Source organism: Xiphias gladius, chromosome 6 (genome assembly GCF_016859285.1).
Source record: "Xiphias gladius isolate SHS-SW01 ecotype Sanya breed wild chromosome 6, ASM1685928v1, whole genome shotgun sequence".
NCBI classification, from domain to species: Eukaryota; Metazoa; Chordata; class Actinopteri; order Istiophoriformes; family Xiphiidae; genus Xiphias; species Xiphias gladius.
In genome coordinates, this window is record NC_053405.1 from 546,548 (window position 1) to 561,638 (window position 15,091).

At 43.0% G+C, this 15,091-nt stretch overlaps 1 protein-coding gene across 7 annotated transcripts in view; it reads left to right on the forward strand.

The window, feature by feature from the left end:
- ptbp1b (polypyrimidine tract binding protein 1b) overlaps positions 1–13,776 on the forward strand; it is a 29,794-nt gene extending 16,018 nt beyond the window's left edge. For 5 of the 7 annotated variants that reach the window (XM_040128190.1, XM_040128185.1, XM_040128191.1 and 2 more), the window contains 11 exons: positions 30–176; positions 271–399; positions 980–1,090; positions 1,227–1,404; positions 2,670–2,747; positions 3,690–3,832; positions 5,871–5,904; positions 7,651–7,743; positions 8,614–8,830; positions 8,981–9,058; positions 10,327–13,776. In XM_040128190.1, the coding sequence (XP_039984124.1) occupies positions 30–176; positions 271–399; positions 980–1,090; positions 1,227–1,404; positions 2,670–2,747; positions 3,690–3,832; positions 5,871–5,904; positions 7,651–7,743; positions 8,614–8,830; positions 8,981–9,058; positions 10,327–10,459 (1,341 nt within the window). In that variant the 3' untranslated portion in view covers positions 10,460–13,776. The remainder of the gene's footprint in view (positions 1–29; positions 177–270; positions 400–979; positions 1,091–1,226; positions 1,405–2,669; positions 2,748–3,689; positions 3,833–5,870; positions 5,905–7,650; positions 7,744–8,613; positions 8,831–8,980; positions 9,059–10,326) is intronic. The other 2 variants (XM_040128189.1, XM_040128187.1) reach the window with 1 other exon arrangement.
- The last annotated feature ends 1,315 nt before the right edge of the window (positions 13,777–15,091 follow it).

Genomic DNA, 15,091 nt, shown 5'->3' on the forward strand with positions numbered 1-15,091 from the left:
CCTGCGTCCTGTGTCCTGTGTCCTGTCAGGCCTTCTTAGAGATGAACTCAGAAGAAGCAGCTCAGAACATGGTGGGTTATTACTCCACAGTGATGCCCATCATCAGACACCATCCCGTCTACGTCCAGTTCTCCAACCACAAGGAGCTCAAGACTGACAACTCACCCAACCAGGAGGTAACACTCTTTCCTATTAGCAGCTGTTAGCATATGTCCTGCACCCAGCCAGCGTCAACATCTGTTCACCCTCTCTCCCTCCGTCCCGTCTCAGAGGGCCCAGGCGGCTCTCCGGGCCCTCACTTCGTCTCATGTGGACGCGGCTGTGGCGGCTCCGAGCACAGTGCTGAGGGTGGTGGTGGAGAACCTGGTCTACCCCGTCACCCTGGACGCCCTCTGCCAGGTAAAATCAGCACAACACCACAACAACCAGCAGACACACAGAACTTTAAAAGTCATAAACACCAGCAGGATGGTGAAATCACTTCAAATGCAGCTCAGTGTCTGTGTCTCTTACAGTGTCTACGCAGGACGCGTTCAGGTACAGTAGTGAGTGTAAGAATTCAGTGTTTTGTAAGCGCTCAGAGCCCAACGCACAACCGAAAAGTAGAAGAAAGTGTAAACATACATGTTGGGTTGCAGTTACGTGTGAATAGCGCGAGTGAAACGTGAGCCGTTACGCAGCCCATAAACCAGCTGTGCTTCTTTATGCTATGACCCGCTGTGGTGTCTCTGTCTCTTTGTGACCAGCAGGATGAATCAAAACCAAACTGTTAATGAAGCTGTTTCCCCCGTCTCCAGCCTTTATGCTAAGCTAAGCTAAGCAGCTGCTGGCTGTAGCTTCATATTTACCGTACAGACATGACAGTGGGATCAATCTGAATCCTGTAAGTCTCAGAGAGAAGGCGAAGAGGAGGATTTCTCAAATGTACATTTCCGTAAATAGTCTGACCACCTAAAGTCAGCTCCGGTCTGGTCCTCAGATCTTCTCCAAGTTCGGCACCGTGCTGAGGATCATCGTCTTCACCAAGAACAGTCAGTTCCAGGCTCTGCTGCAGTATCCTGACGGAGCGTCTGCACAGGCAGCTAAACTGGTGAGCACCGTCCCCAACAGGAAAATAATTACTAATACCTCGCAGTACTTCTCTTGTTGCCAGTAAATAGCTGTGAGCTGCTCTCCTCTCAGTCATAATGGATATTAAAGCTGACTTTGATGTCTGTGTCTTTCAGTCTCTGGATGGACAGAACATCTATAATGGCTGCTGCACTCTTAGGATCAGTTTTTCCAAACTCACCAGCCTCAACGTCAAATACAACAACGAAAAGAGCCGAGACTTCACCAGACCTGACCTGCCCACCGGAGACAGCCAGCCCACCATGGAGCACCCGGCCATGGCTACAGCCTTCAGTAAGACCTCCCCCAACAGACCCCCGGACTACAAATGTACCAGCCATATAAACAGGATGTTAAAATTAACTACTACTCCTACTTGATCCATTGTATTTTATACTCACAGAACCTGAAGACTGACAACAACATATAATCTGCACACATGTAATGTTTGCCAGGACGATTAAAGCTATCGATGGATGTGCTCCAGAACCGGCACAGTGTCGGGATGACGTGGTTTCCCCTCCAGTTTTAATTCAGCAAAAAGAAAACAAAACTGCTCATCCTGCTCCTGCCGATCGGAATCAGCAGCTCATTGCTGCACGTAAACTAAATATCACATGAACCAGCAGCATCGCAAACAATAAAGACTAATAAACACACATTTCACACAACTTGTAGCGTCTGAATCCGAAACTGTAGTTTAACACTGCGTCTCCACCAACTGCTGCTGTTTGATTACAAGCTGATAGAGATTCAACATCGCACCTGAACTACATTTAACCAGGTTTCCCCGCCCTCGCTGCAAACAAACAAATGGCACAGACACAGCAAAGCCCCAGTAAATTTCATCAACAACAACTATGACTTAGATACTAACTGACGAACTTTTACCACGACAAAAACAAAACCAGAACACAATAAAAAAAATAACCTTTGAAAACACAACCCCTCGACTAATGGTACGGCAGTTTTCACAAAGGATAGACTGAATAGCGAAAGCGGCTGTTACCAGTGCAACTCATGACAGCATAGCTGTAAATGAAGATAGAGACTCTTCTACAAATATGGACTCCAGTGGTAGTTATCTCTTAACTTTGTCTTTTAATATGAACAAAAAAGAATCTGTACAGAAAAGCTCAGAAACAACTTTTCACAAAAAACAGATGAAAACATTGTTGAGAAAACAAACTGAGGAACAGAGTCTGGGCTGAAAGTCAGACAGGACTTCATCTATGTGCACAAAGGAAAGTCGCTTCCTGTCGCCTCCTTTTTCACAGGAAAACTCAAAAAAGAGGAGGATTTGTTCATATTTGGATACTAAATTACTTTCAAGTGTTAGAGCTATTGTCTGGGGTGTCAGGTGGCCTAAAGGTTTAAGATGCTGACCATGGAATCACATCCCCACTGGTGTGAAACCAGCCAGAAACATCATCTCTCTCTCTCCTGATTTCTTGCTATAAAGTAAAAAATGACACACAAAAATTCAGGAGAGTTTGGTGAAATGCACGTGTTTAGTATTTTGATGTGTGGGAGTTCAGTGTGTTCTCCCTGTTCTGCAGCTCCAGGTATCATCTCAGCTGCACCTTACGCTGGAGCAACTCACGCCTTCCCACCCACCTTCACCATCCAGCCTGCAGGTGAGCCTCACCTGTAGTGATCCACACTCACCTACACTGACATTTAGACTGACATCCATCACTGATAAACGTCAGATTTGAAACCATGGAGAGAGGCACTGATTCCAACCTCAGATCCTGCCTCATAATTAGCCCTTTTAGACATTTTCTTTAGTATCAACAGTAGTCCTGTGAATGTTCTCTGTTGCCATGACAGGAACTGATAATAGCTGATGCAGCAGGACTTAATTAAGCAAATTCACCATAATATAAAGAAAAACTAACGATTGGGCTCAAGCTGTAGCCCTCAGCCATTGTCTGTAATGGCAGCATTTTTTTCACCCAAAGCATGTTGGGAACTGTAGTACCCAAACTGAGAACAATTTTTTTTTTCCAATTATGAACAAGGGAGTGTAAAACAGAACAGGTCATTTTATGGATTTTGTCACTCCTAGATTTTATTCTATCATTATATTTATAGACATCACTAAGACTCAGGATGTCTCATCAACATGCTTCTTATATTCCTGGATCACAGACTCTACTCTGATCATTCATGTACAGATATTTACTGTTTGGCGAAAACCTGTGGCAACAAACCCATTTCTTTCATAGAAACTGTCCCAGGACATGTATAGTAGCGCTAACATGCCAGCTGATGGCATTTTCTGAGTAGCTCAGCTTATCCAAGAATGTGATATATTGTTCTATTCAACATAAGTCTCGTAGTGACTGTGGCATGAATAAACAGTGAAAGCAGCTGAGGCTTCAGATGGCTAATCCTCTCTAATAATAAAAACCTGAGTTGCACTAGAACTGGTCCGTGCAGGTCTGCAGTAATCAGGATTATATCAGTCCTGGATGTAGTCAGACTCTGTGAGCATCCGTTTGGGTCTCATTAGTCTCAGCCAGGGGTCTCCTGCAGTTTTTGGTGGTGTTGTTTACTTGTCTCACCTCTCCCAGTGTCCTCCCCCTATCCAGGCCTGACGGTCCCTGCTCTGCCGGGAGCCCTGGCCTCTCTGTCCCTCCCTGGGGCCACCAGGCTTGGATTCCCCAACATCTCTGCTGGACACTGTGTCCTGTTGGTCAGCAACCTCAACCCCGAGGTGAGTCCCTCTATTTGCTTCTCTCTCATCTTCTCTTGGCTCTTGTCTCTCACATTATTATTCTCAAACAAAATTCTTATCGTGACCACGATGTCTGCAGGTCATTGAAGTTCTGAAATACAGTATTACTAGTATAGGCCTTTTAAAGTCAGTAAGTTTTACAAGACTGGAGGTCTGTGTTCTCCCTGTTACATTTACATGTTAAAGTAAAGTAGAACAGCAGAACAAACTTCAGTAGCAGAGGTTTTTTAAGGACAATTTGACGCCCGTCCTCCAGATGCACATACATCAGCATCCACTCCGTGATGACTGCTGTTGCTGGAGATTTGTCTTAAACTATGGTCAGATCTTCATCAATCTACTTTTAACTCATAACACACACCTAAAAAAAAAATCTCGGAAGACTCTGCAAGAATTGTTTTTGTATAAAGCTGGAAAGGTTTACAGAGTCATCTAAAATAGTTTAGACATTCATCAGTCCACAGTATAAATGAGAGATGATTTAGTTCTGTTTCTACTCTCCTTATAAGTGGGCGTCCAGCTGACTCCAAAGTCAAAAAGCAGATTTTTAAACGAGTCTACCATATGTTAACAAGCAAGGTTTACATGGAAGGGCACCACGGAGGAAGCTGCTGTTGTGCAAACAAGACTAGTTCTAAACCCAGTAACTGGCTGGACCCTTTATCTGTTTGCTTCTCTCCCACTCTCTGTGCTCACATATACAGTAATTTAATCCATCTGAATTCCCAATAAAGCTGTTCTCATCTACATGTTTTTCTGTTTCTGTTGTCAGACGACGGAACAATTATGAAACAGTGACTGAAACGTGGCCCATTGAGACGACATTTTAACCAGCAGTCACTTCCAAGTCATTTCCAAGCTGCTGCTCTGCTGCTAAAATCCTTGTTTTATAACCATGACGTCATCTGACAGAGTCACCAGACACATAAGTTAAAGAAAAACGGCTGAGGTGTGATTTCAGGTATATTTACCTGTAAAATGATCAGCCAGAGAGAGAGTTAGAAGCTCATTCACATCTGTTTTCAGCTGCTGTGAGGTCAGTTAAATGAGACACAGAGAGGTGTGTGCCTGTTGAGGGAAAGTCTGACCTCACGCTCGCAGGGCAACACTGGCAACTCTTCTAAGGAAAGTAGCTAAGGTTTGTCCAGAAAGTCGCTGGACTTGTCACTAGGTGCTTTGGTGAAGAAAAGTCAATAAAAGGGTCTGAAAAGCCGGTAAATCTAGCGACAAAGGCGTTAAGTCAGCAAAACTGCCTGTAAACGCCCCCTGACGATGCGATAGAAACCCTTTTTGCCAATTCATTTTGAAAGAGCAAGGACCATACGGGAAACTCTGAAACTTGGCTGGCTGACCAATGGTGTAACTTTGGCGCTTAGTCAGTCATGGACATTCGTGTTTATAGGGTGGACCCCCCCTGTTGTGGTCCAGCCAAAAAAAGATGAAGATGAAGTTCAGATCACATTTTGTGACCAGTTAGCACAAACAACCAGGTCATTCCTCAGGCTTGCCCCTGTATGACGTCAAACTGTCTTTATAAAACTCTTCCAGCGTTACATTAGCAACAGGTCACAGCTCCTTTAAGAGACATGTGGATTGGATCTTAATGATTGGCTCTCCTTCATTACATCATCATCGTTTCTTCTGTTGTCAGACATTAAAAGTTTTGTTCTCACTGGGTTTTTTTCCTTTGTGTCTCGACCTTTGACTTCCTGTAATATGTTGTTAATGCCTTCATATTAAACTCTTGTCATGAACCTCCACCCCCCCTCCCCGAACACACACACACACCTGTACAAACAAACACACACCTGTGCAGTCATGTGTGAACATGTTCTCTCATATTGACATTATCTGACCCCTCATCTCCAAAGGTAATTAACCTTCTGATTGACCCCTCACCTGTATGTTTTTTTTCCCTTTAATTTGTTGCCATGGAAACGCCTCGGACCCTCCACCTGTCCTGCCCTCCCACCTTTACCTGTCCTGTCCCTCCGCTGCCTCTCTGCTGTCTTTAAAGAGAGTTACGCCCCACTGCCTCTTTATTCTCTTCGGTATGTTGTCACTAGCTTCTTATTTTGAATTATCAGTACCACCTGGTTGATTTTAAATTTGTTTGTTGTTTTTCTTCTTTTTCTTTTGTTTTTTATTTTCAAAAAGAGTGTCTGCTTGTTTTGTCAGATTATGCGTGTTGATTTGAGTTTATTCACAATATTTGCAGCTTCTCTTCAGTGATTTTAGTTGTTTGATAAATATCAGTGTGAACAGGTTTACACTCTTAAATTAAGCCTTCTCATAAAGTAGTATCAGGTGCATTTACCAGCAATAATCGAAGGCCGCACACTGATAATAAACTAGCGGAGTGTTAAAATAAATAAAAAGTGAAAGGACAATTAAAGTTTTGGTCATAAGACCATCCATCAGCACAACTTCCAGACCAGGTGGGTCTAGACACTGGCCAATCAGGAGAGAGATGGTTAGAGGCAGAAAGTGAGCTCATCAGGTGATTAGGTGTGGTCAGGAAGATTACATTAAACTGAATAAAATGAATATACTGTATCACCGGCACATGAAACTGCCCCTGCCCCCAAAAGTGAAATAAAATACATACAAAATCAAATGGAAAAAAAAAAAGATCAAAAGTAAATAAGAGAGAAAGTAATGAAGAAGAAAAGAAAATACAAAAATCTAAATGCTGACAAGTTGAAATCACACCTGTTTTTTCTGTCAAATGAAACTTGGAACATGTCGGTCGGTGCTGTCATTTATTGAGAGTTTAGTTTGTGGTTTTTACAGCTCAACCAATAAATTGGCTGGAAAAAAAATTAGACTATTTTTAAACTGCTCAGTATCTGTGTTGGCTTTTTCTTTTAAAATCTTTTTCAAAAACATTTTTATTAGATTGTTAAGTGAAATCGTGTTGATGCATATTAAGTCAGAAGTAACAGCCATTACACTGGTATGACACACAAACAAACCTCCCTGAACTCAAACTATTGTCCTCAAATTTTCAGTCTGTCTGCCGAATGTACATTTCATAACATGGAACAAACATTTTTCAAAGATCACAATTCATTTTTTTTTAACCCATCAGTTAACTTGTCAGCTGAAGGAAGAAGAGACTAAAACACTTTTCTTTTCTCATTGCCTTTCAGCTTTAAACATGAAACATCACGTTCACTTTTGACCTTTTTTATAAACTTTGAGGAGCTGCATTTATTGTGTGTTTCATCTTATTTCAGTGAACTTGAGTCTCAGTTTTTGAGTTTGCATGCTGGGTTTTTTTTTCAGTTTGCATGTCCTCAATGCTGAATCAGCTGCTCTTGGTTTTTTAGTCAACACTCCCGTAATTCATAGCTCCTACACGGTGTAATCTGCCATTTTTAATTTTCTCTGACCCTTACCCTTAATTTCCTCACTGCATCTCCTGTGTATAACCATTCAGGAATTCTGCCTTCTAAATTAAAATCACAAATTTGTTAGTGTTCCCACTTTCTGAAAGCAGCGTCTCACTGCTGCTCCTCCCTTCACCTCCAGGTTTACATCCAGCACTTCGACAGTGTCTTTATTAATACATGAATACAAAGGGAACCCAAATTTCTCAGTCAAATCTTCTCCACATTAGTTTTATTTGATCATTAGACCAAGGGTCAGTGGCTTGGCAAGCTGTAGTCAGATCAGTGTCATACACAATAGGGTTTAACAGGTTAAACTTCATGTGCAGGTAATTATATTTGTATGAAGTGCTGTGTAGCAAGTGTTTAACCTGTTGTTTTTGTTATTTCTGACTGTGTGTTAAGGTGTTTATGGCGATGTGATGAGAGTGAAGATTCTGTTCAACAAGAAGGAAAACGCTCTGGTTCAGATGTCTGACAGCACACAGGCTCAACTAGGTAACAACCTCCACGAGTTGGACTCCTGCTGCACGGTCCTTTTTAAAAAATGTCTAAAAGCATTTAAAATGTTCTTTCTGGGTTGTTTGATGGCTAAGACCTGTATTGTTCACTGTGATCGCAGTGTTCGGCTCGATTCTGATTGAGGACTTTTCGTTGCCTTTCGTTCCCAATCTCTCTCACCTCAGTTCCTGTCACTTCTCTACTCTCTGCTGTCAAGGCCAAAAATGCCCCGAGATGTAGTTTTAAAAAAGAACACTTTTGAATTGAAGATCTGCAAATAAATTCCAGGTTCCAGTTTAGAGAGACTCATAACAATGGATACTAGTTATCTTTTATTTCAGCTGTTTGAGATCACAGCTTTGTTATCTTGATATTTTGGGATAAAAAAAATGGTGTTAAGTTTTTATGGTTGTTTATTTAAGAATAAATGAGGTGGGAAAGAGAGGATTTGCATAAGAATTGGGATTATTATCTATTATGATTGTGAATTGATTAACAGATTCTGAAACAGGAATTTGTATGTAATTAATAATGTTATGGTGTCTGCATGCTATGTTGACAGAACCAAAAAGGTTGAACTTTGCCTTGAAGGCAGAGTGCAGCCTCTGTACATTGTACTGTCCCTGAAAATAGAGCCCATTTATATTTATGGAATCAAAAAGTCCATAATAAATCAAGAATAAATTCTGAATCAAATCATGACATTAAGAATCCAATTAATGACATTACCATAATAATAATAATAATAATGGCATAACCTCCTCTCAGGGAAGGATATAAACACATTTGTGTTCTGTCACAAGTTTTCTTATAAGCTCGGTCCTTGTCTGGTCAGAAACTTGAGCAGCATTCTCCACTCCACTGCAGCTATGAGTCACCTGAATGGCCAGCGGCTGCACGGGAAGCCTCTGCGCATCACGCTGTCCAAACACACTAACGTCCAGCTTCCCCGTGAAGGCCACGAGGACCAGGGCCTGACCAAAGACTACAGCAACTCCCCCCTGCACCGCTTCAAGAAGCCCGGTTCCAAAAACTACTCCAACATCTTCCCACCTTCTGCCACCCTACACCTCTCCAACATCCCGTAAGTCCTTCAAATGCTGGAGTACGAACATCATCAACACCTCGCCTGTAGTCTAAACAAAGGAACACTTTATAAACCTGACACCAAACTAAGACAACCTGCAATATTTTCTCAAATCTGGTCTGTTTTTTTTTTTGTTTTTTTTTTTAGCCCTTCTGTGGTAGAAGATGACCTCAAGATTCTGTTTTCCAGCTCAGGAGCCATGGTGAAGGCCTTCAAGTTCTTCCAGTAAGTCTTTCATTACTAATTGAAATCCTGCCTTTCTCTCTAAAGATCTGCCACTGCTCTCCTGTCTCCCAAAGTCCCTGTCCCTGTTCTCAAGCCTTCAGCCGTGCTCTGAAATTCTTTTTCGTGTTATGAAATTCCTGTGGTTTTCCCATCCTTAAACCTTTGTTATTGCCCTGAATCCAGTGCCCCTGAAACCCTGACCCCTATTGCTTAGCCTTCATCCTTGCCCTGTAACCACAAGTCCTTGTCGTGAAGCCCATGTCACTATCTGGAACCCTTATCCTTGTACTGAAGCCTTACCATTAAGGTCCTGAATTTGCCCTTTGCTCTGCTTTGAAGCCTTAATCCTTGCATTCATCCTTCCAATGAGCCTTCTTTCTTGTTCCTGCAACCTTTATCTTTGCTTTGTTTGTTGCGCTGGAGTCTCAGTTCTTGTCCCAGACCCTTGTCTTTGCCCTGAAGCTTTCCTCCGCACCCTGAAGCCTTCCTCCTTGCTGTGAGGCATTAGTCAGAGTCCTGAAATCTTTATCCATGCCCTCAAGCCTCTTCCTTGGCATGAAGCCCTTTTCCATGTCCTCGAGTTCTTGTCTTTGTCCTGATGTTCTCATCCTTGCCCCAAAGCACTTAACCTTGCCTGATACCTTCAGCCCCTTCCTCGAACCCTTGTTCTTGTTTTCCTCCTTGTCCTGAAGTCTTCATTGTTCCAATGTCCTAAAATCTTTAAACCTGGCCATACGCCCCTGTTCTTTCCCCAATGTCTTTGTGCCAGCCCTGAATACTTCTTCCTTGGCATAAAGCCCCGAATCCCTTATCTTTGTCTCAAAGCTCTTGTCCTTGTCCTTTCCTTAAGCTTTTGTCTGTACCCTGAAGTTCCTGTCCCTGCTCTGTCCGGAAGGCTTCATCCTTGCCCTAAAACCCCTGTCCTTGTCCTCAGACTCCTTTCCTTGCCATGTAGTTGCTGACCTGTAATTTCTTTCCTTGTTTTCTAGTCCTGAAGCATTCGTCCTTGCCTTGGATTCCTATTCTTTACCATGAAGTCTTTGTATTGCTGTGCTCTGAAGCCTTCATTCTTCCCCTAAAACCTTCTATCCTTACCCTGGAGCCCTCATCCTTTGTCCTGAAGCCTTTCTCCTTGCCCTGAAGTCCCTATCCATGCTCCAAGATTTACATTCTTTTCCCTGAAACTCTTCCTTTCACTAAAATTAATGATGTGTCCTTGTGGACATCTTGTTTGAAGTCTTAAGAACCTCCTGTTGGTCTCCCTTCAGGAAGGATCATAAGATGGCTCTGATCCAGATGGGCTCAGTGGAGGAGGCCATTGAGTCCCTCATCGAGTTCCACAACCATGACCTGGGAGAGAACCACCACCTGCGGGTCTCCTTCTCCAAGTCCTCCATCTGAGCCTTGGAATCCACTGTCAGGATCCTCCACGCTCCTCTGAGAGCGGACTCGATGGTGTCCACTACACTCCGATCATTCCAACAAATGTCTGCAGAAACCACCATGAACTCTGGTGTGACGTTAAATTATTTTTTTAAAACTCATTTTTAGGTTCTTTGCCTTCAAAGAGGATTAGGGTCTCTGGAGAAAATCCTGGCGTTCTGAGATTATTCTCTGAGGTCTGGAAGAAGGCAGCATTCTGTATTTGATTTCAGGATTCACAGAATAAAGTCAGTATTCTCAGTTTGTTGTCAGGACTTTAAGGAAGAAACAGAATTCAGACAGTACCCCCTCTTGCCTTCTTGTTTGAAGTTGTTATCTTCAGCCTTTAGCCTTTTGACTTTAACCTCAGAATTAAGGAATTCAAGTCAGCATTTTAATGTATTTTGGATTTAAATCCACTGAATTCTTACTTTATTAACTCAGAATTGTTTCTTTTAATCTCAGATCCCCAGTTCTCAGTTTTGTTTCCTGTGGCCCTAGTCCTCTTCTGTGGTTTTCCCCTTGGAAGGAACACTTCTGTCTTTTTTAAAATACCAGTTCTGACAACATTTGGGAAGTCATGAATTTACCCTTACGCTGTCAGATCTTAGACCAGGCCTCGCTGAGACAGGCCTCATTCATAAACACCTTGTTAAGAAAGGCCCGGTTTGGCCTTCAGGTGATCCCTGTGCCTTATTCCTGGAGTCAGAATGATCTTAACTTTGACTTGGAGAAAAAAAAAAATCCCCCAACATGCCTCTGTAAATTGACAAAGAGCTGGTTTACAGTTTATAAAGGTTTACTGTTGATGAGATGTATTACAGATATATCCATATTTTAAGTGTATTTTATTGGTGTTGTTTTCCAGTCCTTAATGTTAGTGTTTTGTACTGCTGGTTACTGTAGCGTCAAACATGTGAACTGATTCTGTTTTTAGTGGTTTGCTGGGTTTTTAGTCCTAGATGCGATTCTCTTTTCTTTTCTATTTCTTTTTGATTTCTTTATTTCCATGTATGCAATCACGTTTTATTCAAATCAAATATTGTAGCAATATTTTAATCATTCCTGAGCTTTTATATGTTGTTTTTTTTCGGCGTCTGGCGAGCCTGGCGGTTCTTCTTGCTGCTCTGCTGCCTTTTAGGGTCTGCGGACGAATGTTTTGTTTCTGTCGTGTTCTGTTGGATTTGTGAGTTACGATATTAGCTTGTCTTGTCTATTGCGTTGCCTCTCTGAACGGTTTTATTTATAAGTTTGTGATCCACTACAGCTGAAACCAAAAACGGCCTTCTAGATGCAAACAAATCCGCCTGCCTCAGGTTTCTGGTTTTAAGGACCACGAAAAACAAAAGATGGTGAACTGGTTTAGGCGCTCTTGGTGTTTTCCTGTGGGAATGTTTTTATTAATTTCTCGACCGCTTCACTGGATTTAGCCCACCGGTGTGACTTCAGTCTCGATTGCAAAACCAGTTGCTCTGTGGAGTGCCTTCAGCGCAGCGCTGATTTGTACATCAGGCATCGATTCCTCCTTATTCTGAGATGAAGTTTGACGGAGAAGACGCCCGGCAGCCGTCACAGCAGACACGTTCTGAAACCAGACGATGCTGGTCTGGTTTTTCTGTGTCTTAGTATTATTATGTCGACATTCCAGCTGCTCAGATGTCCACCTGAACTTCATCATGACGAAGCTCTTCACTGTCTGAACTGCATATTTCCTCTTAATGAGCTTCTGAGAGGTTAACAGTCGTGGTGCATTCAAGACCACCTGGGAGGTTTGGTAGATGAGACTTTGAAACTAGGAAAAAAGGAAAATGTTACCTGGTATGTAAACGGCTGCTGTGTCCCAGTTCAGTCTCTTCCTCCTTCAGTTCCAGCCCACATACCTTCATACAGTTCAGTAGTCCCTGTCTCAGTCCAGAGGTTCAGAAGTTCAGCCTCCTGCTGTCTGAGTATCCCACAATACATCGCACATCAGGCACTTGCTTAAAGGCCCCTCGATACGGTCAACAGACAAGACCTTTGATACTAGAGGATTCCGCCAAAACCCAGATTACACTCCAATGTTTTAAAAAGGTGTTTCTCTCTACAGTGTCTGCCCATGGCAACTACAGGTAAAGATTATTTATCTTTTATAAAAAACCAAATGTTAATTGCAGATCTGCGACAGAGGACCATAACTCTGGACTGCTGCACGACTGTGGTTCCAGGGGAGGGTTAGGTTTTTAGGGTTAGGCCTCCAGGTGGGCAGATCCACCCAGTTGTGGATCTGAATGTGCTTGATTCTCCACTCTTGTTGTTTGAGCGTACAGTTGTCGTTGCGGGTTCTGCGTCTGATCTGCAGCACCTGCAGTGTCGGAATACGCTCAGACCACATTTATGTACAATAAATACCTGACACATTTCGGCTCCGATTGGTTACCGTGCTACGATTTTCCACCTCTTCCGAGTCACAGGTCTTTTGTTTGAACTTTGCCCCCCTGACGATCAGACTGTCAGATTGTGCTGTTGCAGAGGATTTCTCCTAGAAAATGTACCGGAGCCTGCGGCTTTGGCCCGCTCCCTGTTTTGTGTTTTTTATTTGAGTGGAAAAAAGTCTGCGGTTGAAACTGAACTGGGGACGTTGCAGTCACAGTATATGGTCTGCATCCTAACCACGAGGTCGCCAGGATGCCTCCTTTCACAGTTTCTGCTCTCACGTTTCACCTCTCGACATAAAGGACGCACAACCCTCAACATTAGCACCAAAACCTGGACATAAATTGTCCAGTGTCAACATAATTCCTCAGATACTGAACCTGACCATAGCAGACATTCCTCACACACTCCGACAGCCTCAAAATGCTGTACTGTACAATCTGCATTTTTCAAAAAGCTCCTGCTGGATGTAAATAATGACGTGAAGTCCAGTGTTTGGACGTGTCGCTCTTCCCTATTAGGAGGCTGCGACATGCCGAGGGGGAGACAGAGGGACACGTTTGCCGTTAACCTGAATTCAGAGCAGTTGCTGAAATTTAAATACTGATGAAACTCTGCGTAAGCGCTTTCTCCCAGTTGACTTAAATGCATCATGAGCCTTCAGTGACAGGTGAGACAGGTGAGACAGGAATGGGACCAGTCAGTAAGAGGACGAGGGTTGGTGGGGGAGGGGGGTGTTAAACTGTACATACATGTTTTATACCACAGTTTGGTGTCTGAAAGGTGATTGTTGGTTTTATATCTGATGAAACGTGTATATTTTGATTAAAGTGTGCGACGGTTCTGAGCCTTACACTGTTTGTGTCACAAAGACAAAAACCAGATTAAATCACTTTTTATCTAAAACTCTTGAGTCGTCTGTAAACTGAGTCAACCGGAACCGGTTTGTATCGGATCCTGTGTGTGTATGTTGTGTTTTTTTTTATTTTTCTGTCTGTCGCGTTGCAGCAGTTCTTCCACTGAGCTCAGCTCCGTGGACTGGAAAGTAAAACGTGACGAGTGGAAGCGAGCGGAGACAGAGAACCAGTCTCCGTGCTGGTTTCCAGGTCAGAAGGTGTGAAGACGCACAGATGTCAGTCAGGTCACTATTTTACTGGAACTCAGCAGCGTCAACAGGTGCCACTTCTGCCTGGTGAATCCTGGAGACCTCAAATATTATAGAAGTAATCATTAAAGTTAATGCAGACAAATATCTAACAGTAAAATCATCTAGTGAATGTTTAAAATCAGCTCATTGTCATCCTGCCTTTCACTAAGTGTATTACAGGTCACTTTTGTCTTGATTGATCATGAAATAATATTCGAGCAGTGAGCTGAGTTTTAAACGTAATGGATCATTTCACAATTTCATGATTACATTGTCTTTTTTTTTTTTCTTTTTCTTTTCTGTACGTATTCAGACCATTTATTTTTCATAATTTCTCATTCTTCATCATACTCACGTATTTATTTAACACCATAGAGACGCTGCATCTTTTTCCATCCACCTGGTTTTATTTGTATTTTCAGTTTCACATTTAAAAAAAAAAAAAAAAAGAAAATAGAAAAAAATAAACCAGTGTAAAAAGTGTGTGTTGCTGTGGATGAAACCGCCTGAGTGACCAATCGCTGACGTACGTGACGCGTGAGGAGAGGAAACCGTCGGATCTGTGAGGAGCCGTGGGGACACTGGAACCTTCCTCACATCGACACCGGGAACCAGCAGATACGTCAGGTTCCATCACGTTCTCCACACGGTTTCCCATCGTCTGAGCTCTGACTGGAGCTCTCTTAGTGACCTCGTCTCGCCGCGTCCTCTTCTTCTCTGGTGGTTTAATGGCAGAGACCGGAGAATCAGCTCCACCGGCTGTTGATCAGCTCAAGTTCACACAGCAGCAGTGGAGGGAAACCAGACTTGACTCTACGAGTGGATGAAACCTGAGGGATGAGTCATATTGTCCGGTTTGGAGGAGGGACCCGTCAGCGAAAATGCTTCTGGAACTGAAAATGTTTGTTCGTTGCGTTTTTGTGGTCATTTGTGTAGTTACAACTTCAGTACAGCAGATGGCAGCTTCTGACTACGACGCTGCTGACAGGATCCCTGAGACTCTGCAGGTTTTCACATCATGGGGACTGTGAGGGAGCCGAACTGGTTCATCC